This window comes from Leptodactylus fuscus, chromosome 3 (genome assembly GCF_031893055.1).
Source record: "Leptodactylus fuscus isolate aLepFus1 chromosome 3, aLepFus1.hap2, whole genome shotgun sequence".
NCBI lineage: Eukaryota > Metazoa > Chordata > Amphibia > Anura > Leptodactylidae > Leptodactylus > Leptodactylus fuscus.
In genome coordinates, this window is record NC_134267.1 from 13,679,842 (window position 1) to 13,701,895 (window position 22,054).

At 43.2% G+C, this 22,054-nt stretch overlaps 1 protein-coding gene across 2 annotated transcripts in view; it reads left to right on the forward strand.

Annotated features, from left to right (window-relative positions):
- SYT14 (synaptotagmin 14) overlaps window positions 1–22,054 on the forward strand; it is a 135,433-nt gene that overhangs the window by 29,396 nt on the left and 83,983 nt on the right. For both annotated transcript variants that reach the window (XM_075267126.1, XM_075267127.1), the window contains exons 3-4: window positions 10,413–10,565; window positions 19,439–19,633. In XM_075267126.1, coding sequence (XP_075123227.1) covers window positions 10,413–10,565; window positions 19,439–19,633 — 348 coding nt within the window. The remainder of the gene's footprint in view (window positions 1–10,412; window positions 10,566–19,438; window positions 19,634–22,054) is intronic.

A 22,054-nucleotide genomic window follows, 5' to 3' on the forward strand; every position in this document is an offset into this window, starting at 1 on the left:
TAGTAGAATAGAATAGGATGCTACATTATAATACAATATACTAAATATATTACAATAGACTACATATACTACAATATACCATATATATCTTATAATATACTACAATGTAATAACTGTACTACAATTTACTAAATATATTACAATATACAATATACTATATACAGTATGTAGCATACAATGTGCTACATATACTGCAATGTACTAAATATACTACAATATACCTTATATACTACATTTATGACAATATACTACATTATATTACATATACTACAATATAGTACATATACTACAATGTAATAAATATACTACAATTTACTAAACATATTACAATATACTACAATATACCATATATGTTTGTTACAATGTGCTACATATACTACAGTGTACTAAATATACTACAATATACTACAATGTAATAAATATACTACAATATACTACATATACGACAATGTACTAAATATATTACAATATACTACAATTTACTAAATATGCTACAATATACCTTATATATACTACAATATACTACATTTATGACAATATACTACATTATATCACATATACTACAATATACTACATTATATTACATATACTACAATATACTACATTATATCACATATACCGCCATCCTCTTTTTGCCGTCACCTTACTTTGCACCCTGTATTACGGTTATACACTATACACAGCTGGGCAGGTTCGCTGCTCGACCAGGATCAGACAATGAGGACCCGGCGACATGTAACGTTCCCTCGGCTTCTCACGTGACTTCCTTATTTGTACATCGGTCAGATAGTATTGCAGCAATGGAATCAATAATTAAAGCTTTAGTGACATATAGGCAGGTAGCCATATGGGGACAAAGGAGGCAGCGAGCGGCAACTGGTAGCCGCCATGGTCACAGGATGCGGCTTGTGACAGCAGGGCTTACATTCGGGATCCTTTATACGGTAGATGTGGGTATATGACAGAAGCTTTCCATCCTGCGTGATATCAGCAGAGCCCTGACGTGCACAGGTAAGGAGCGACTCCGAGGAAACGTTACTTATTCCACACCCGGTACGGGCGACCTGTCATCACCTCATTCAGTAGTGTGCGGGTGGGGATGTCCTGCAGATGGGAAAAGCGCCGTAGGTTATCTTTATAGTAAGTCTTATGATATATTTTCTTATACCCTGTTTTGTTCGGTTCCTCTATTATTCCTCCTAGAAATTTACAATTATATAACAATTCTTGAACATCCTTTCTTATAAGACGTATTCACACGACTGTCGTTGTTACCTGCAATTGTGGATATAGTACGGACTCATAGTGTGGATAGTAAAAACCTCTACGCTCATGTGCCTGTAACCTTACCCTCCTTTGTACTGTTCCTCTGTTAATTCTCCTAGAAATTTACAAATAAATTGACAACTCTTACCAGTAGGAGGCGTGTTCCTGTACACTCTGACATTGTGAAATCAGTGCTGACGCAGTAGGGATACGTCCCTTTGACAAAAAAATGGTAACACCTAGTTGTCAGTTTAATCATTCATTTCCAGGAGGAATAAGAGAGGAATGACAAAACACAGAGTTTTAAGGAGAGATGCTTCTTTATGGGCAATTGCACTATTTGCTAGCATGGATATACCAAGAGAGGTGACGGGTCTACTTTAAAGGGAGTGTCACCAGAACCAACATATCACCCCAGTCCTGCAGATAGATAGGTTACTGTCACCAGACCGCAACATATTACCCCAGCCCTGCAGATAGATAGGTTACTGTCACCAGACCGCAACATATTACCCCAGCCCTGCAGATAGATAGGTTACTGTCACCAGAACCAACATATCACCCCAGCCCTGCAGATAGATAGGTTACTGTCACCAGAACCAGCATATCACCCCAGCCCTGCAGATAGATAGGTTACTGTCACCAGAACCAACATATCACCCCAGCCCTTCAGATAGATAGGTTAGTGTCACCAGAACCAGCATATCACCCCAGCCCTGCAGATAGATAGGTTAGTGTCACCAGAACCAGCATATCACCCCAGCCCTGCAGATAGATAGGTTACTGTCACCAGAACCAACATATCACCCCAGCCCTGCAGATAGATAGGTTACTGTCACCAGAACCAACATATCACCCCAGCCCTGCAGATAGATAGGTTACTGTCACCAGACCCAGCATATCACCCCAGCCCTGCAGATAGATAGGTTAGTGTCACCAGAACCAGCATATCACCCCAGTCCTGCAGATAGATAGGTTAGTGTTACCAGAACCAGCATATCACCCCAGCCCTGCAGATAGATAGGTTAGTGTTACCAGAACCAGCATATCACCCCAGTCCTGCAGATAGATAGGTTACTGTCACCAGAACCAGCATATCACCCCAGCCCTGCAGATAGATAGGTTAGTGTCACCAGAACCAGCATATCACCCCAGTCCTGCAGATAGATAGGTTAGTGTTACCAGAACCAGCATATCACCCCAGCCCTGCAGATAGATAGGTTAGTGTTACCAGAACCAGCATATCACCCCAGCCCTGCAGATAGATAGGTTACTGTCACCAGAACCAGCATATCACCCCAGCCCTGCAGATAGATAGGTTACTGACACCAGAACCAGCATATCACCCCAGCCCTGCAGATAGATAGGTTAGTGTCACCAGAACCAGCATATCACCCCAGCCCTGCAGATAGATAGGTTACTGTCACCAGAACCAGCATATCACCCCAGCCCTGCAGATAGATAGGTTACTGTCACCAGAACCAGCATATCACCCCAGCCCTGCAGATAGATAGGTTACTGTCACCAGAACCAGCATATCACCCCAGCCCTGCAGATAGATAGGTTAGTGTTACCAGAACCAGTATATCACCCCAGCCCTGCAGATAGATAGGTTACTGTCACCAGAACCAGCATATCACCCCAGCCCTGCAGATAGATAGGTTACTGTCATCTGAATCAAATAGTGCTTTCCCCTTGGAAATTGCTGCCTCCATTGCAGTTTTTGTCCATGTGCAAATGAGCTCTTTGGAGCAACAAGGGTGTTGCCATTGCTCCAAAGAGGTACACGCCTATTCCCTCATTACTTCAAAGGACAATTTGGATATTGAGAACATTTGCATTTTCACCAAAACTGGCAACTGGGTCAGTGATTCACAAGTGGAAAGCTCTGTGTGATTCAGGAGACCCTCACCTATGTATCTGTGGGACTGGGTTGATACGCTGGTTCTGTGAGGGGCTGAGATAGTTAATAGAGGGCCTTCTGGTTCTGGTTTGCCCCACGATACTCTGCAGGCCTTGGGTTAGTTATTTATGGCATTTATAGGAAAGTGGGTCACTTGTTCATGTTCCTATTACTCACTGGGGAGGGGGTAAATGGGTTGGGTCTCCCAGAGCTGTCTCTGTGTTACATGTCAGATGGCAGTACTAAATAATACAGGAGTTGTAGTCACTGGGAGTGGATCCTCTGACAACTCTGACAGTAAGTTATAAAGTCTGTTGGTTTAGGTCAGACTGGATTATATTGGTTCAGTATATTGCGATTATATCCCTTATATATACCACTAGCATCTGCCCGCGTCTTCGTCTGCGGGTTGGAGTTGGCGCTGAGCCACTGATATTTCGGCATTCGCCGTTGATTATGATCTACCGTGTGCCGCCATGTCCACTCCTGCACGCCCCTGTCCCATTTGCTCCTCCCCTGTCCCCGTGGGCTTTTTACCTACCGTCTGCTCCTGGCTCCCCGCAGCATGCCCCTTCACGCCCCGGCGCCCCCGACCCCCTTTCTCTCCCATGGCCCTGGCCACACCCCCACGGCACCTCCTGCACCCCCACCAGCGCCCCGGACCCCCTCTCTCTCCCGCTGCACCCCGGGTCAACCTCCTCACCCCCCTTTTTCTGCAGACCCCCCTCCTATGGCCCCCACCTGTCGGGCACCCCCACAAAACTCCCTGTTTAGCCCCCTCCACAAAATCCACTAACTCCCCTGCCGGCACATGCACTGTCCCTCTGCCGATTGAGACGGCGTACTCACCATAGCTAAGCTGGAGGGTCGGTAAGGCGCAAGACCAGTAAGTTGAGTGCGCCATCCGGGACTGTCGCGGGCTGCCGAACACTTCCGGCACTGTGGCCTAGGCTACAGCCGCAAAGCCGCAAATAAGACGTTGTGTAGGTCGTCAATGTGCGCATGCGCCTGCAAATACAGTGTAGTTGCTGTGGCAGGCTGGGCGGTGTTGCGGATCCCGATTGCGCTGGTGTTCGGCAAAGATGCCGGGTCCGGAGCGTGGAAGAGGTAGGCCGCTGGAGTAACCTTAACGTGAGCCGGGAAGTTTGAACGCATATGTAAATGTTATTGCCTGGGGTTAGGGGCTAGCCCGGAGGCGGCAATAGGGAGTCTGTGGCTTGCTATGCTAAGAAGTGTGTGGGATTGCAGAGCTGCTGCTATGAGTTATGGTTTTCGGTGGCTCCTGCCAAGAACGTACGTCCGTCATTGTTCCAAAAAGTAGCCTATCTTTCAATCCTGCCTATGAACTATGTTTGTGGAAAATTTCACTCAAATCGGTTGAGCGGTTTTTGCATGATTGAGGAACAAACATCCAAACACACAAACCCACAAACATCCAAACACACAAACCCACAAAAATCCAAACACACAAACTTTCACCTGTATAATATTAGTAGGATACCAATATTCACTTCACTTGCATAAAAATACTTGATTTTTTTGTCGCTGCTCCTTTGTTACATTCCATATTGATATATGTTGACATTTGCAATTAATTTTGTATTCCTTCGATGTATCTAAAAATGCATAAAATTGTTGCAAAAGATCTCGATTAGAAACTTTCTACCATTTTGAGTATGCAGCTCCTGTGCAAAAGCTTTAGGCATGCTAGGAAAAAAATGCTGCAAAGTAAGAACGCTTTTAGGAATAGAAGGATTAATAGGTTATTTTTGTCAATTAACAAAATGATGTGACCTTTGCCCTTTGGAGGTGGAGTCCTAGAAGTGATGGTCCGGCCCCCGCAGAGCCCTGATCTCATCATCATCCAGTCTGTCTGGGATGACATGAAGAGACAGACGGACTGGACAAGCCACATCCACAGATGATCTAGGCTTAGTCCTCCAAGATGGCGGCGGGAACAACCTCCCTGCCCAGTTCTGCCAAAAACTGCAAGTACCGAGAAGGATTGATGGAAGGCAAAGGGCAAAAGGGCAAAGGTCACCCCAAATGTTAATAGGATTTACATTTCTCTCTTTTTTTTTTCACTTCATTTTGTGAATTGACAAAAATAAACAATTAACCCTTCTGTTTCTGAAAACATTCTTACTTTGCAACATTTTGTCGTGTGTTTGCACCGTACTGAATGCGTCTCCATGGTAACAGACTACAAACATTCTAATCTTGTAGTCAGACTCCCTATTTCGTGTACATTATATTCAGATATGACTACAGGATCTATTTTTTGGCAAGTGGAGCATTAGATTAATAATGGACAGTCTTTTATTAACACCTTCAGTACCATTCACTTTTACCCCGATATCTAATTTAGTATAGTGTTAACCCTGCACATGCTGTAATCACTTTAGACGCTCGCCCCGCACATGTTTCGGCAATTCTTAGTAACGTGTCACCCCGTGTAATTATCACAAATGGTTTTCAGGGACAATCTTCATCTGACAAACTTTCTTTAGAAATACCAAGTACATAATTGCTGCTAATGGTAGAGTTTGTCATGGAATACAGGTGATATAATGATAGCGTGCATGAAATATGCCGTAATTGTCCTCTAATTTACACCGCTGCTTTTAACTCTTTCTCTTCTAAAGCAAGTGGGGCTACAAAGCATCAAAAAGTGGCACGCAGGATTTTGCACAAAAAAATGTGTTTTTTTTTTTTTATTTGGTTCCATTTATTCTCGAAGTTAACCTAGAGCTGAGTATTGATATGTATGAACTTGCAGGTTCATTCATATATCAATATGGAGTTGGGCCCCTTTTGTAGATTGAACAGCCTTCTCTCTTCTTGGAAGATTTTTGAGAGTGTCTGCGGGAATTTGGGCTCATTTAGCCAAAAGAGCCTTGGCGAGGGCAGACACTGATGCTGGGGGAGAGAGCTTGCATTGCAGTCAGCAGTGTAATTGGTCTGAAAGGTGTTGCATGGGGTTGAAGTCTGCATTGGCGAGGGCAGACACTGATGCTAGGGGAGAGAGCTTGCATTGCAGTCAGCAGTGTAATTGGTCTGAAAGGTGTTGCATGGGGTTGAAGTCTGCATTGGAGAGGGCAGACACTGATGCTGGGGGAGAAAGCTTGCATTGCAGTCAGCAGTGTAATTGGTCTGAAAGGTGTTGCATGGGGTTGAAGTCTGGGCCCTGTGCAGGCTACTCAAGTGTTATATGCCAATAGTGCACCTTTAGATGCTGATTTGCTGAGACTGATGTCATGTCATGTTCTGTCATGGCGTCTTAGAGCTAAAGGTAGACACCACCAGACCTAGTGTGTCCCATGAAAAACCTGTGGTCCGGGTGCTGATAGAAAGGGTTAAGGAAAGCTCATCATTGGATGTAGTTTGGTGGGGCACCAAGGACTTGCCAAGTACAGGTCAAGTAGATCTTCGCTTGGCCATCGCAAACTTTTATGCCTTGGCCCTGTCCATTGGATGCACCATGGTTGGCTGAAGGCTGGATTTGGCTTGTCCATCAAGAAGCATGGGTTGGCTCGAGGCAGAAGTGGCTTCTTAATTATAAGAGATAAATCTGTCTGCACATGGGCATGACTTCCTTTTGGAGGAGATATTCTGGCTTGTGCTCCAGGTATTGATCAAAGGGTTGCGCTCGAGCAAGTTTTCCATATTCTCTTTCATATGGTTTTCCCAGAATCCAGAGTAGAGCATGGATGGTCAAAAAGTCTCTGAACCCTGAAGGGTGGCGAGCAAAGGCAATCTGTTTAAGGAGATGCGGATTACCTGGCATTCTTTTGGAGACCCTTTAAGCTAGAGTTTTCTACACCCGAGCAAGGTTGATGGAAAGCAGATGATGAGCAGACCCAGAAAAAACTATTTGTGCTTGGAAGTAGCAGACTAGGGTCATCCAAATGTGGTGGAGGACAGCTTGCAGAACCTAATAGGCTAGACAGGCTGTTGTTGAAGTAGTGTGGGTTGAGTGTCTTGTTAGCCCGAGGAGGTGTCAGTCCAGGAGGGAGCCAAAGTAGGTTTGGAACAAGGCTGTGGAGTCATTGATTTGTCTACTGTCTTCACAGCCCTGGTTAGGAGGCGATAGACTTGTCCTTGGTGTCTAGGAACTGCTGTGTAGGACTGCGGTTTGGTAGCTTGTAGCAGTCGGATCGTTGCCCCGTAGCCTGTGGTATGGCCTGGTTGGATCTGTTCTGTGATGTCGTAAATTTAAAGAGGACATTTCCCCCTCCTACAAGTCCAGTTATTTTCATCATTTAATAGCTGCTGTTTCACTGATTCCAGCACAGTTGGATTCCAGCCCCCACCATTCCTGAGCAATCAATGTTGTTAGTTTTGGTGCTTGATATGCTATTTAGACTCTGTACGGTCAGGAGGGCGGGGTCAGGCAGGGGGTGTGACTCTGATCTCTGACACTGGCTGCCTCTGATTGGAGCTCAGAATCACGTTCCCTGCCTGACACCGCCTTTTTGACAGTGCAGAGCGTAAAAGCCCATCAGACACCAAAACTACCTGCACTTATTGCTCGGGAGTGGTGTTGGGGCGAGAGAAAATTCCAACTGTGCTGGAATCAGAGGAGCAGCACCTATTTACAGATAAGAACTAGAATTAGTGGACGTGGTGAAAGGTCCTTATAGGGGGGTCAGTTGGGGTTGGGCTTTTTGGGGTAAGGCCAGAAGTAGTAGAGACCCTTTTTTTCTGTCTTGTGCAGTTACAGACATCAAAACTGTTACTTTTTTGGTGCAGGTGCATCCCGCAGCAGCCAGGTGGTGTGACACAGCTCATATGGCAGCTATTACTTGGCTCCACTGTGCACCGATCCAGGCAATTATTTTAGTGCTTCGTTTATACCTCTTCCTCGGCATCAGTATCAGGCTTTGGGCGACTGTACCCTTAAAGGACTTATGTAATATACTCCAATATGTCACAGGTTTATGGCGCATTATCATGCTGTTTACTACTGCTATATAGGCCTGGATGCCATTAAGTTGTTATATGGATGGTGCCTCGGCAGTATCCTGCTGCTATGTTTTCCCAGATATCCTGAATTAGTTAGGATTATACATATGGACTGTGATGATGTCATGGATGACTGTTCACAGCTATAATTTGATTTTCTTTCCTGCAGCTGCCCTGGAGCTATTTTATTGATTCATGCTATGTATACCTGTCTGCCGAGTCTTCCTGTGTCTTGATGTGACCGCACTACTCGCTCTCCAGTGTAGACCTGCCCGCATGTGTATTTGTCTCTTCTCACTACAATATATTGTGTTGTTGTTTACACCCAGAAATACGTCCTTGTACATATACCCTGAAATATTCATTGTACTACGAAATTTCACTCTGCACTATAGCTGTATATATTCTGAATTTGCTCTCTTAGGCTCTATTCAGATCACATGTTTCATCCGTTCAGAGTTTACATAGAACTCAGTGTTAAAAATCCTCAAAACAAATGAGTTTTTCTGTTTTTTAGACGGATGCAAAAACATCGTAAGGCTGCATTCGTATCACATTTAAATGGTCACTAACTTTTCTGACAATTTAGCCTCATTTTATAGATCCTGTGATTCCTAAACCAAAATGTAATAAAAAACGTGGCTGCTTTCTACTTACAAAAACTTCTCTTAATTTCTTGCCACTAGGTGTTTCCCTTCTAGCTAATTTGCAGTTCACTCTTTAGTTACTAAGGAATTCTGTCCATAGATACTTTCTATTGTCTTGCTTATCTCAGTGAGCATAGAAGATGCTCCAAAGTGGTAAGCGGTAACACACATTGTTGCAAGGATCTCATTTGCATATTGACTAAAATGGCAACAACAACAGAGGTCGCAGCATGTAGATGAGATTTTTTATAAATTTTCTACTCTATGCTGCTACTGTATATCGCAGCAGGTTACCTGCCACCAAGCTTGTAGTAGCTAACCTGCTGCCTATGTGTCCCCACCCTTAAATGGGTTTATCCCCTATCCACAGGACAGGGGGTGAGTGTCTGATGTCTGGAGTTTGATCAACCTCCCCCCAGCGATTCAGGAGAACAGGGGACTGTGATTCCCGATATGGCCTTCAGTGAGGTTGCGTTACCAGCCCACTAGTCACTTCCATGGGGCTGCAACTCTGCGGAAGATTACAGTCAGGCAGCCCTATAGAAGTGAATGAGGGGCTGGTAATGCAAGTGCATTGTCCCCTATGTTCTGAATAGGGAATGAGTGCCCTTAATGGCACAATCCCCTTAAAGGGGTTGTCTAGGCAAACATGGATAACCCTTTTCACTTTTAAATCAGTCGGAGGCAGTAAAAAAAATAAAAAATTCATACTCACCTGTCCCCGATGCTCCAGTGTCCTTCCACACGTCCCAATTCTTCTGTTCCGGGTCTCTTCCGGAGTTCCGCTGAAGCCACTGATTGGCTCAATGGTCATGTGACCGCTGAGGCCAATCAGCAGCCACAGTAGGCTTCACGAAGAGGACCCAGGTAGTAACATTGTAGATAGGGTTGAGCCGATCTTGAGATTTAAGGATCGATTTTAAAATCCGATTTCCGATCATTTTCCAGCCGATCCCAATTGCAATCGTGAAATTTGCTTGATCGCTGATCGGGATCCGATCTTACCCGATCCCGATCGCTCAACCCTAGTCAATGCTTCTCTATGGGAAAAGTCACTTTTAGGGTTGAGCCGATCTTGAGATTTCAAAATCTGATTTCAGATCATTTTACAGCTGATCCCGATCGTGAAATTTGCTCAATCGCCGATCGGGATCCGATCTTTTCCGATCCCGATTGCTTAACCCTAATTGCAGTCCTTTCACTGATTGACCTCAGCGAGAACCAGAAGGGGCAGAACTTAGCAGAACTAACTTAGCCTAAAAAATATATGAATGACTGAAAGCTACAAATACACAAGTTGTCTTGCAAAAAAAACCAAAAAATCAGTTTGAGTAAAAACACAATTTATTGTTTTACTATACAGTTTGTGAAGCCAAAGCCAGAAGTGGAGCCCAAGGAAAGGAGAAATCCCTTCTGTCTTCTGTAGGTTTTCACCCTTGGCTTTGGAAACTGTATCAAAGAACCTGAATGTGTTGTCCTTATGCTAATGGTGGAAACCAAAGAAGATCATGTAGACCCTGAAGACCAAAACTGGCTTAAAGGCTTGAAATAGTCTGACCCCTATTCATGTTTGATGATAGTTCTGTGGTTGGCTGACTGTCTACTTTTGTTACTTTTGTGTCTCCTTCTAGTGTCTCCAGAAGCTGTTGGCTTTCTTTCAGCAGTTGGCGTGTCCATCGTTCTTCTCCTGTTACTGTTCCTCTACATCAATAAGAAGATGTGTGTTGGCAAAACTGGGGGGTTCCACCGAGGAAGCTCAGAGTTTGGTGCAAAGAATCATTCAGGTGAGAGGACCTTTGTTACTATTGTACGTTCTGTATTATTGCTGCTGCAAATTTAATTAAAAAAATCTTTAAAGGGATTCTACCATTAAAACTTTTTTTTTGTGTGGATAAGACATCGGAATAGCCTTAAGAAAGGCTATTCGTCTCTTACCTTTAGACGTGATCTCCGCCGAGCCGTTCCACAGAAATACCGTTTTTTACCGGTGTGCAAATGAGTTCTCTCGCAGCAATGGGGGCGGGACCTAGCGCTCAAACAGCAATGAGGGCGTCCCCACCGCTGCCAGAGAAGTGTCTCCAAGTGCCGCCTCCTTCTTCGTCCGCCACGTCATGTTCAATGACTTCAGGCACAGGCTCGTAACCTAGCAGAGCAGAGCAGACTGCGCAGGCACACAGGTCATGGGTAAATGGCCGCTAACAATACTGTGCAAGCGACCATTTTCCCATGACCTGTGCGCCTGCGCAGTCTGCTCTGCTCTGCTAGAAGTTACAAACCTGCGCCGGAAGACATTGAAGATGACGCGGCGGACGGAAAAGGAGGCGGCGCTTGGAGACACTTCTCTGGCAGCGGTGGGGACGCACTCATCACTGTTTCAGCGCTGGGGCCCGCCCCCATCACTGCGGGAGATCTCATTTGCATACCGGTAAAAAACGGTATTTCTAAGGAACGGCGCGGCGGAGACCACATCTAAAGGTAAGGGGCGAATTGCCTTTCTAAAGGCTATTCCGACGTCTTATCTACAAAAAAAAAAAGTTTTAATGATAGAATCCCTTTAAGGTCGGGGCTCCACGGGCTGGAAACGCGGCAGTTTACAGTACTTCATGTGACTCCCATCTCCACTTTGCGGAAAAAATTGCAGTGCGGACATTCTGCGATTTCCAAAACCGTCGCAGTTTTGGAAATCGCAGCATGTCAATTATATCTATGGAAACGCCGGCAGCTTCCCCGTAGATATAATTGTAGCAGAAAGTCCGCGGAGGAAAACTCAGTGAACTTTCTATTCAAAGCACTGCGAGAAGAACCGCGATGCGTTCATGCCACAATTGTTCCTGCAGTGCTTTAGTGCTGTGTTTCCATCCTGTGGAACCTTAGCCAAAAAAACACCTTAAGGCCCCGTTCCCACAATGTAACGCAGCGCTCATTCTGACACGTAAACTCGTGTCAGAGTGAGCCCTTCAAAACAGAATCCCATTGACTTCAATGGGTTCCGTCTTACGCGCACTACACATTGAAATCAATGGGAGGCTTTTTAACCCATTGATTTCAATGGGTTACACATGTTAAACGGAAACCATTGAAGTCAATGGGATTCTGTTTTGAAGGGCTCACTCTGACACGAGTTTACGTGTCAGAATGAGCGCCGCGTTACATCGTGGGAACGAGCTCTAAGCTTGAAAAGAGAGAAAAGCTGCAATTTTACTGTGTTTTATTAAGCCAAAGCCAGAGTTGGGTCAATAAAATAAAGTTAGCGTGTTACGTTTTACTTCCCATTTTATAGTGTAAAAATAAATATGCAAACAATCTCAGAATTGCAGTTTTATTTTACTTCTCATTGAAAAAAAATGAATTGTTAAATTATAATTTATCGACAATAAAAACTACATCTACTCCTGCAAAAAACAAACCCCATGTAGCCCTACTAATGGAATAGCAATTAAAGAGGACCTTTCACCACCTCCACCATCTGTACAGTTACTGCTCCACTGATTTTGGCAGAGTTGGAAATTTTTCTGTGGCCCCCACCATTCCTGAGCAATTCATGAGCATTAGTTTCAGCACCCAATATGTTAATTAGGCTCCCTACTGGTGGGCAGTCCTGGGCTGGAGTAGACAAACAGGCTCCACCCATCTGACAGTAGAGAACCTGATTAGCATATTAGGTGCTGAAAGTAACTGCACTGATAGGGGCCACAGAAAAAATTCCAACGGCATTGGAATCAGTGGCTCGGCGCCTAATGGAGGATGGAAAATGGGTGGATGCAGTCTTTAAAATTACATTACAATATAACACAGCTTTGATTGTGCGCATTAACCCAAAAGATGCATTAACATTGCAATATGTTGTATTAGTGTTCAGGCACCCTGGGGCTCAAAAGTGGAAAAAAAACCCCAAAAAACTAAAGTCACCCTTTCCGTAGATCAAACATAAAAATAAATAAAGTAGAACACATACGCATTAGGTATTCCTCGTCCAAAAATGCCCCAATTACAAACTTCTAAGAATATTTTTCTCATGCACCAATGCCATGACGGAAAAAAAAAAAATCAAAATGACCACCATTTTTTTTCTGGTACACAACACATCTGGTATAAATGTAAAGTACATCTGCCCCTCCCCTAAAAGACGCATTATGCAGCCCCGTATATGGAAATATAAAAGAAAGTGTCAGTATATATTGACTCTAAAAGTTTTTTAAGGTGTTAAACTATAGGAAAAACTATGAAAAATAAAAAATAAAAGGAAAAACTATATGAATAAAAATATAAACTAAAAATTATTTAAAAAACTAAAAACAATATAAAAAAACCTACAAACTATCTGAGTAAAAATTAAAAATTATATAACTAAAAACTAAAAAACTATTTAAATTAAAGGGATTCTAAAATTAATTTTAGATTAATTTTAAAATTAAAATCACATTTTTTCTTGATCACACGTAGGAGTAGCCTTAAGAAAGGCTATTCTTCTCCTACATTTAGCTGTCTTGTCCGCGCCATCGTTCGGTAGAAATCTCGGTTTTCGTTGGTATGCAAATGAGTTCTCTCGCAGCACTGGGGGCATCCCCAATGCTGTGAGAGAACTCTCCAGCACCGCCTCCATCTTCTTCAGGAACTGGCCTCTCCCTGCGTCTTCTTCCGTCCTGGCTTTCAAACTTCTAGGCCTCGGGCAGAGCCGACTGTGCATGCCCACAGGCCACAAGGAAATAGATGCTTACTTACTGTGTAAGCAGCCATTTTCTCGTGGCCTGTGGGCATGCGCAGTCTGCTCTGCCTGAGACCTAGAAGTTTGAACCCAGCTCCGGAAGAAGACGTGCAGAGAGGCCGGTTCCTGAAGAAGATGGAGAGTTTTCTCGCAGCATTGGGGACGCCCCTAGTGCTGTTTGAGCGCTGAGGACTGCCCCCAGTGCTGCGAGAGAACTCATTTGCATACATCTGAAAACCGGGATTTCTATGGAACGGCGGCGCGGAGAAGACATCTAAAGGTAGGAGAAGAATAGCCTTTCTTAAGGCTATTCCTATGTGTTATTGAGAAAAAAATGTGATTTTAATGGTAGAATCTCTTTAAAATAAAAACTAAAAATTCTATAAGTAAAAGCAAAAAAGTATACAAATAAAAACTACATAAATTTGGTGTCAGCGCCTTCGTGACGACTCGCCGAATACAGCTGACATGTCATTTAGTCTACACAGTAAACGCCCTAAACACAAAACCCATAAGAAAGCGGCACAAATGCGATTTTTCTCTCATTCCACCCCATTCAGAATTCAGTACATATTTTGGAATATTAAACGGTACCATTGTTAAATACAGTTTGCCTATGTCCTATGACTCCAAGGATGGAAAAAATAAAAAAAAACCTTATGGCAGGGAGCGAAACATAAAAACCAAAAAGGGGTTAAAGCCGTTGGAATTCTTCAATAACGAAAAAAAAAATTAAGGGAAACATTTGGTCTTAAGGTCTCAAAATAGGCTGGTCCCTAAGGAGTTAATAGGGCTTCATAAAACGGGAAAATATAGGGTGAAACGAATAGAACGTCGTATCCTGAACAATAGGGCATAGAAGCCTATCCATAGCCGCCAGGGCCATCAACAATACCTACAAATGGTCTCCGTATCCATTTCAGAACGTGAATAAAAATACTGGGATAGTCTCTCTATACAATAATGTATAGCCGTGATTGGCACCGTCATTAAAAATGTCACTTAGTTATGCGAAGTCGTAGCTCGGCGATGACAAAAGAATAAGCGCGTTTTTTCTTTCTTGGTAAGTCATTCATCGGAGGACAATGTAACATAATTCTAGAGCAGCTTTTCAGTAAGAGTAGAAGAATATTAAGTGCTAAAATTATAACATGCTCATTGAAATAAAGTTGCTCACTGTAAAACACCGTAGGACTATAGTAGGCTGATTTTATTTGTTGCATTGAAAAGCGCGTGATTCTGTTCCAAAAAGAAAAGAAAGAGAAAAAAAAAAAAATCATAGTGATTTTTGACTGTATGGGGCCCAGAATTGACTTTGCCGATTGTCGTTAAGCTTCCCTAGCTAATACCGCGTTTGATATTTGTATAGTTCACCTTAAAATTACCTCCCGAAATATCATCGAATGCGGTGTACGGACCCGGACCGCCAATAATATTCTGGATTAGAAACGCTAAAAAGTTTTTGAAAATGTACAAAAATTTTTGTTCGGACCTTACGTATGGGTTGAGCCATTTCTGAGTGATGTAAATGGAGGACTTGATTCTATGGTGCTTAGACATTGAGTGAGTCATGGCACCTGCAATTTAAGAATCTGCAAGGGGTTGACTTTAAGGAGGACCTTTCACCACCTCCACCGCCAACTCATTCTAAGCCCCCGTACGCATGACTATAGGAATGGTCCTGGATAGGAAACTGACCCATTCATTTCGATGACTGAATTACACGATCACGTGTAGGTGCTGCAAAATATGGAATTGGTTCTATTCCTGTCCGATTTTGACGCCCTGCTTCCGTGGATCCGATTCGTTGAATGAAAGGGGCCGCGAAAGCACGGCCGGTGCACAGGCGGCACATGGATAACATCCACCTGTCCCCCTTGTGCCGCCTGTATCATTCATTAACAGCAGCCGGTTAGCCTACGGTCATGTGCAACCAGCTTACTACAGTTGCAATTTTTTCTCTAGCCCCCACCATTCCTGAGCAGTCATTGCTGTCAGTATCAGCACAATTATGTTCTCTACTGTCAGACGGGCAGTCCCAGTCTTTCTGTTCCAGCCTGGGGCCGCCCACCTGACGGTATAGGGCAAGAAAAAAGTTCCAAATGTGCCATAACCACTGGACTGGCACCTATTGATGGATGCATTGAGTTGGAACTGGTGGAAATGGTGAAAGGTCCTCTTTAAAGAGGTTGTCCAAGCTTAAATTTTATTTTTAATTAGGCTGAGGGAGGTTATAGTTTTTTTAAAAAAACATACTGGCCTGTCCGGGTTTTTCGGTGTCCTCCCAGTGTGGTCCGGAGTCAATGATATGGTTGAGCTGGCACCATGCAGTAGTGGGTCCTACTTCTGGCACCAGCACCTTCGTCTAGAACAATGGAACTCTACCACATCTGGCAAGTATGCCTGACTGTTTTCATGACTTCCAAAGAAGTCAATGGAGAGGTCCATGATCTTGCACGTCCACCTGCAACTGCCTTATCAGATTGGTTTAGGGGACCTACATTCCCAGATGTTGGGTCTGCATCTATGAGATATTTATAAAGAATAGTAGGGAAGAAATTGCCAAAATTACCAGGATGCGTGCTCTCTCTTGGGGAAATAGGACACGATACGCTCGTAGTACAGCATAGAACTTTATTGGTACCTTGTTTTAGTTGTACGTCGTACTATGACTGAATCGTCTCCTACTTCCCCGAGAGAGAGCGAGCATCCTGGCAATTTTGGGAATTTTTTCCCTAATATTCTCTCTCGGATTCCACACAACTCCAGATCATTGTGGTAGTTCCACACTCGGACCTCCAAGTGTCTTCTTTATAAGACGCCTGTGACCCAGTCTCGGATTGGATGAGTACCTGTTCCGGTTGCTCTCCTACCAATTACCGATCAGTTATGTTCATAGGAGCGTGGCTGTCTTGGATTTTTTGTTGCAACTACCAATATGAGACGTTTATGGCATATCCTGTGATAAATTTCCCCTGAAGTTTCTAGGTAGTTGAAGCCTGAAAAAATTTCCCTATTATAGACTTCCTTGAGCTTACAAAATGATTGCAACCCAATGGGTCCTTGCAGAGATGACCACCCTTCATTGCTGATGAGCTTGAACCATAAATGTAAGTCTTGAGCAACCTTACATGTTGCATAGGAGCTCCACATTTTCTTCTTTTCCATTGACTTCCACTGGGATGTAGCTTAAGAAAATGAAGGTACCATCTTCTAAATTTGCCCATCCAACCTTGACGATTGCACTATATAGGGGTGCCCCGACTGTATCCTGATGTCAGGGAAAAAGAACCATCAGATATGTTGAATTTTGCGCTTGACTATGCTGTAAAGTATATCAGTAAATGCTGTAAATTGAGCAAAGGAGAAGCTCAGGCAAGATGGCCGCCCCCATAATCATGGCCAGAAAATAGGAAAAAAATCTATAGACAGATTTCACTTTATGGTTTCAATAAATCAATTAAGAAAAAAATTGATGATACGTAAATTGTCTAACACTTGATATCACTCTTACCACAGAGATCATTCTGTACTCTCCTCTCATCCACATGAGTGGTCAATAGAGACCCGGATTACAGCAAAACACTGGGAAGAATTATTTTTAATACAATATTTTTTAATACAAAAATCAGAAGTCCATTTGGCTATTTAGTAAGTTTTTGCTCAACGTAGAAGACGTGATGGCGTTCTTCAGGAGCTTTCAGCAGAACATCAGCCTTCCATCCATGTCTTCGATTGTGGACACTCTAAGTAATGCCGTGGACGGTCTGGCCAGTGCTGTGGAAGAGGTCAGCTATACCGTGGCAGACTCTGTTACGGAGCAGGTTACAAGTATGATACATGTACTTCGTACAGACGAGGAAGAGAATCAGATGAAGGGCACAAATACCAAAGACGACAGTCAACTGACTCAAGATAGTCCAAATGATGGTTACGCAGGTCATACAGATCCCATACCCAGAGATACAAATGGACATGGATCAACCTCAAAAACAGTTACAACTCAACAAAGACCATCAGAAGGACACAAGAGGGAAAGGCATCGGAGAAATGACGATATTCATGATGGTAGACATCATGAAGAGAATGAATTTTTGCATCATCATAATGACTTCCCAACATCAGAGAGAGAGGAACATCATTTTCACAACAAAGAGACCATAGAAGACAGGGCTCATGGGAACCAAAACCAAAATGGTGATTATAGTGATGGACATGGTCTTACTACTGGAGGAGCAGAAAGAAGGGAAAGATCCAAAAAGACGAGTAACAAACCCAATCATCATAGAGAAGGTGACCATGATCCTAGAGAACAAGCAAAAACAAATGACGTTACAGGTCATGGTTCAAAAACATTGAGGTCAAGATCACCCAGGAATCATCACTTGTCATCTCCTCGGGGTAACAAAGATCAGGTCGTAGAGAAAAAGGCGAACCAGTCAAAGCATCGTAAACTTCCAGATATTAAACAGATTCATGGTGACCAGTCTAAAAAGCAGAGGAACCAGAGTGAAGATCCTGGAGAAAATTATGGAAGGGGCGATGAGAGTCCTTCTGGTAAGGTTCATGAAACCAAAGACAGAAGACAGTTGAGGGAGAAGCAACATCGAAAGGGTAAGGAAAGAGATGTAGACATCTCCGAAGACAAGAAAGGGCGACATCAAGGTAAAGTGATCTTCAGCACTTCTTGACGTGCAACAACTCCTCAGCGCTGTCCTGCAATCTTCTTTCCCAGACTCTATTACTTTCTGACTTCTTGGAGTTTTTGATGTCGATGGGTGGTTTTCTCAAGACTCTATCTAATATACTTCATGAACTGATCTCATGGGTTTCCCTTCAGTTGGTTTGGAAGTTGCTGAAATTGGGGAAATGGTCCTCTTTGTATTTGATGGAGTACCATAAAATTTGGTAAACTTTTCGTTATATGGTATATATTCTTGTGGTGTTCTCAATGAGTTGGCGATTGATTTCCTTCATGATATTGTAGTTTAGAACCATTTCTGACTTCTGGTTTCTTCCATGGTTTCTTCTGTATCTAAAATGACTTTGATATTTGACATTATATTTTTTGAAATTGTGTAAATCTTAGTTAAAATGGTTTGGGGGACGTAGAAATTAATGGCTTTTTCTTACAATAGGTCTTAAATGTCAGGTTGATGGTGGTCCCATATTTGATACCTCCATGGTCAACTGAAGAGTAGGGTTGAGTTGATCTTGAGATTTCAGGATCGTTTTTAAAATCCGATTTTCGATCATTTTCTAGCTGATCCCGATTGTGAAATTTGCTCGATTGCCAATCGGGATCCGATCTTTCCCAATCGCTCAACCCTAATGTTAGCTTCTCCCACCATGATTGGCCAGTAGCCAAGCATGGTGGGAACTAATGTGAGACCTCGATCCCGCCTAAAAAGGTCCCGATCCCGATCGCTCAACCGTACTGAAGAGCGGAAACTACAGTGCCCAAAAGCATTACAGTGTACAGAGCTGTGTTCACCAAAAATAGAGTGCTCTGGTCACTGTGTAGTGGCCATTACTTCATTTGATTGTAAACAGGATCGGCCAATACGCAGTGTACAAAGACGTGTATCTCCATTGAACACAACTCTGTACACTAGAATGGGAATTGAGCTGGAACTAAAAATGGCCACTACACAGTGTACTGAGCTGTATACTCAGTTCTATACTCAATGATACCTCGAGCAGCTATGGATTCTGCTACCACCAGACTGCTCGGTGTGCCGGGTGTGGGATCTGATATTGACGACCTACTAAGGATAGGCCATCAATGTGAGAATGCTGAAAAACCCCTTTAAGTAAATAAAGGCCATGTCTCTTTGGTAAATATGGCCCACACCAGTATGTGATATATCGGTACTATGATAACCTCGAATTGAATCCTTAAGAGTCCGCCATAGTGAACTTTCTAACAGTGTGTCTATCTGTTTCGGCTAGGTCGTGACTTCCATGGTTCATCGTCAGAAAGTGAAGATGAAGGCCTGGCTAAATATCATGAGGCGAAAAGCCGTTTGCACGGATCTCGACCTGCCTCAGACAAGCAACAGAACTACATGTGGGAAACCAGGCAGAAGTACAGCCCGCTGTCCGCTGAGTATGATGGGTACAGCAGCGAAGTCTCTGCAGATGAAGGTAAGAAGTCAACTGTTATATAGATTCATATGAGATGAGACAGGTGGATGGATCTGCTTCTTCTCTAGTGCCGGCCCGCCTGTCCTGTCGGAGTGCCTTCCTGTCCACACAACAGAGCTTGCCTATAACCCTGCCCCACCAAAGTCCCTCTCCTGCCCCGCTCCCATCCGGGCCATGGAGAAATGATCTTACTTGAAGCCGGTCCCTGGTGCAAAAAAGGTTGTGGATCACTGAACTAGATTAATAAATTCAATTTTGGTCTAAAGTCTTAAATGTTTACAGATGTAGGAAAGGCCCAGGATGTTTTACTCCTATAGGAACAATGTTCTGTCTTAGTATATGAAGATCTAATACTTAATATCCCCGTACACTGACATGACTATTGTTCATTACCTTTTAGCGTGATGATGTGTTTATTGTCTGAGCACTGTGACATCACTGTGTGTATTATCCTGTACTGTGACATCACTGTGTGTATTATCCTGTACTGTGACATCACTGTGTGTATTATCCTGTACTGTGACATCACTGTGTGTGTTATCCCTGTACTGTGACATCACTGTGTGTATTATCCTGTACTGTGACATCACTGTGTGTATTATCTCTGTACTGTGACATCACTGTGTGTATTATCTCTGTACTGTGACATCACTGTGTGTATTATCTCTGTACTGTGACATCACTGTGTGTATTATCTCTGTACTGTGACATCACTGTGTGTATTATCCTGTACTGTGACATCACTGTTATTATCCCTGTACTGTGACATCACTGTGTGTATTATCTCTGTACTGTGACATCACTGTGTGTATTATCCTGTACTGTGACATCACTGTGTGTATTATCCATGTACTGTGACATCACTGTGTGTATTATCTCTGTACTGTGACATCACTGTGTGTATTATCCTGTACTGTGACATCACTGTGTGTATTATCTCTGTACTGTGACATCACTGTGTGTATTATCCTGTACTGTGACATCACTGTGTGTATTATCTCTGTACTGTGACATCACTGTGTGTATTATCCCTGTACTGTGACATCACTGTGTGTATTATCCTGTACTGTGACATCACTGTGTGCATTATCCCTGTACTGTGACATCACTGTGTGTATTATCCTGTACTGTGACATCACTGTGTGTATTATCTCTGTACTGTGACATCACTGTGTGCATTATCCCTGTACTGTGACATCACTGTGTGCATTATCCCTGTACTGTGACATCACTGTGTGTATTATCCTGTACTGTGACATCACTGTGTGTATTATCTCTGTACTGTGACATCACTGTTATTATCCCTGTACTGTGACATCACTGTGTGTATTATCCCTGTACTGTGACATCACTGTGTGTATTATCCTGTACTGTGACATCACTGTGTGTATTATCTCTGTACTGTGACATCACTGTGTGTATTATCCCTGTACTGTGACATCACTGTGTGTATTATCCTGTACTGTGACATCACTGTGTGTATTATCTCTGTACTGTGACATCACTGTGTGCATTATCCCTGTACTGTGACATCACTGTGTGTATTATCCTGTACTGTGACATCACTGTGTGTATTATCTCTGTACTGTGACATCACTGTGTGCATTATCCCTGTACTGTGACATCACTGTGTGTATTATCCTGTACTGTGACATCACTGTGTGTATTATCTCTGTACTGTGACATCACTGTGTGTATTATCTCTGTACTATGACATCACTGTGTGTATTATCCCTGTACTGTGACATCGCTGTGTGTATTATCCCTGTACTGTGACATCACTGTGTGTATTATCCATGTACTGTGACATCACTGTGTGTGTTATCCTGTACTGTGACATCACTGTGTGTGTTATCCTGTACTGTGACATCACTGTGTGTATTATCTCTGTACTGTGACATCACTGTGTGTATTATCTCTGTACTGTGACATCGCTGTGTGTATTATCCCTGTACTGTGACATCACTGTGTGTATTATCCTGTACTGTGACATAGCTGTGTGTATTATCCTGTACTGTGACATCGCTGTGTGTATTATCCTGTACTGTGACATCACTGTGTGTATTATCTCTGTACTGTGACATCACTGTGTGCATTATCCCTGTACTGTGACATCACTGTGTGCATTATCCCTGTACTGTGACATCACTGTGTGTATTATCCTGTACTGTGACATCACTGTGTGTATTATCTCTGTACTGTGACATCACTGTTATTATCCCTGTACTGTGACATCACTGTGTGTATTATCCCTGTACTGTGACATCACTGTGTGTATTATCCTGTACTGTGACATCACTGTGTGTATTATCTCTGTACTGTGACATCACTGTGTGTATTATCCCTGTACTGTGACATCACTGTGTGTATTATCCTGTACTGTGACATCACTGTGTGTATTATCTCTGTACTGTGACATCA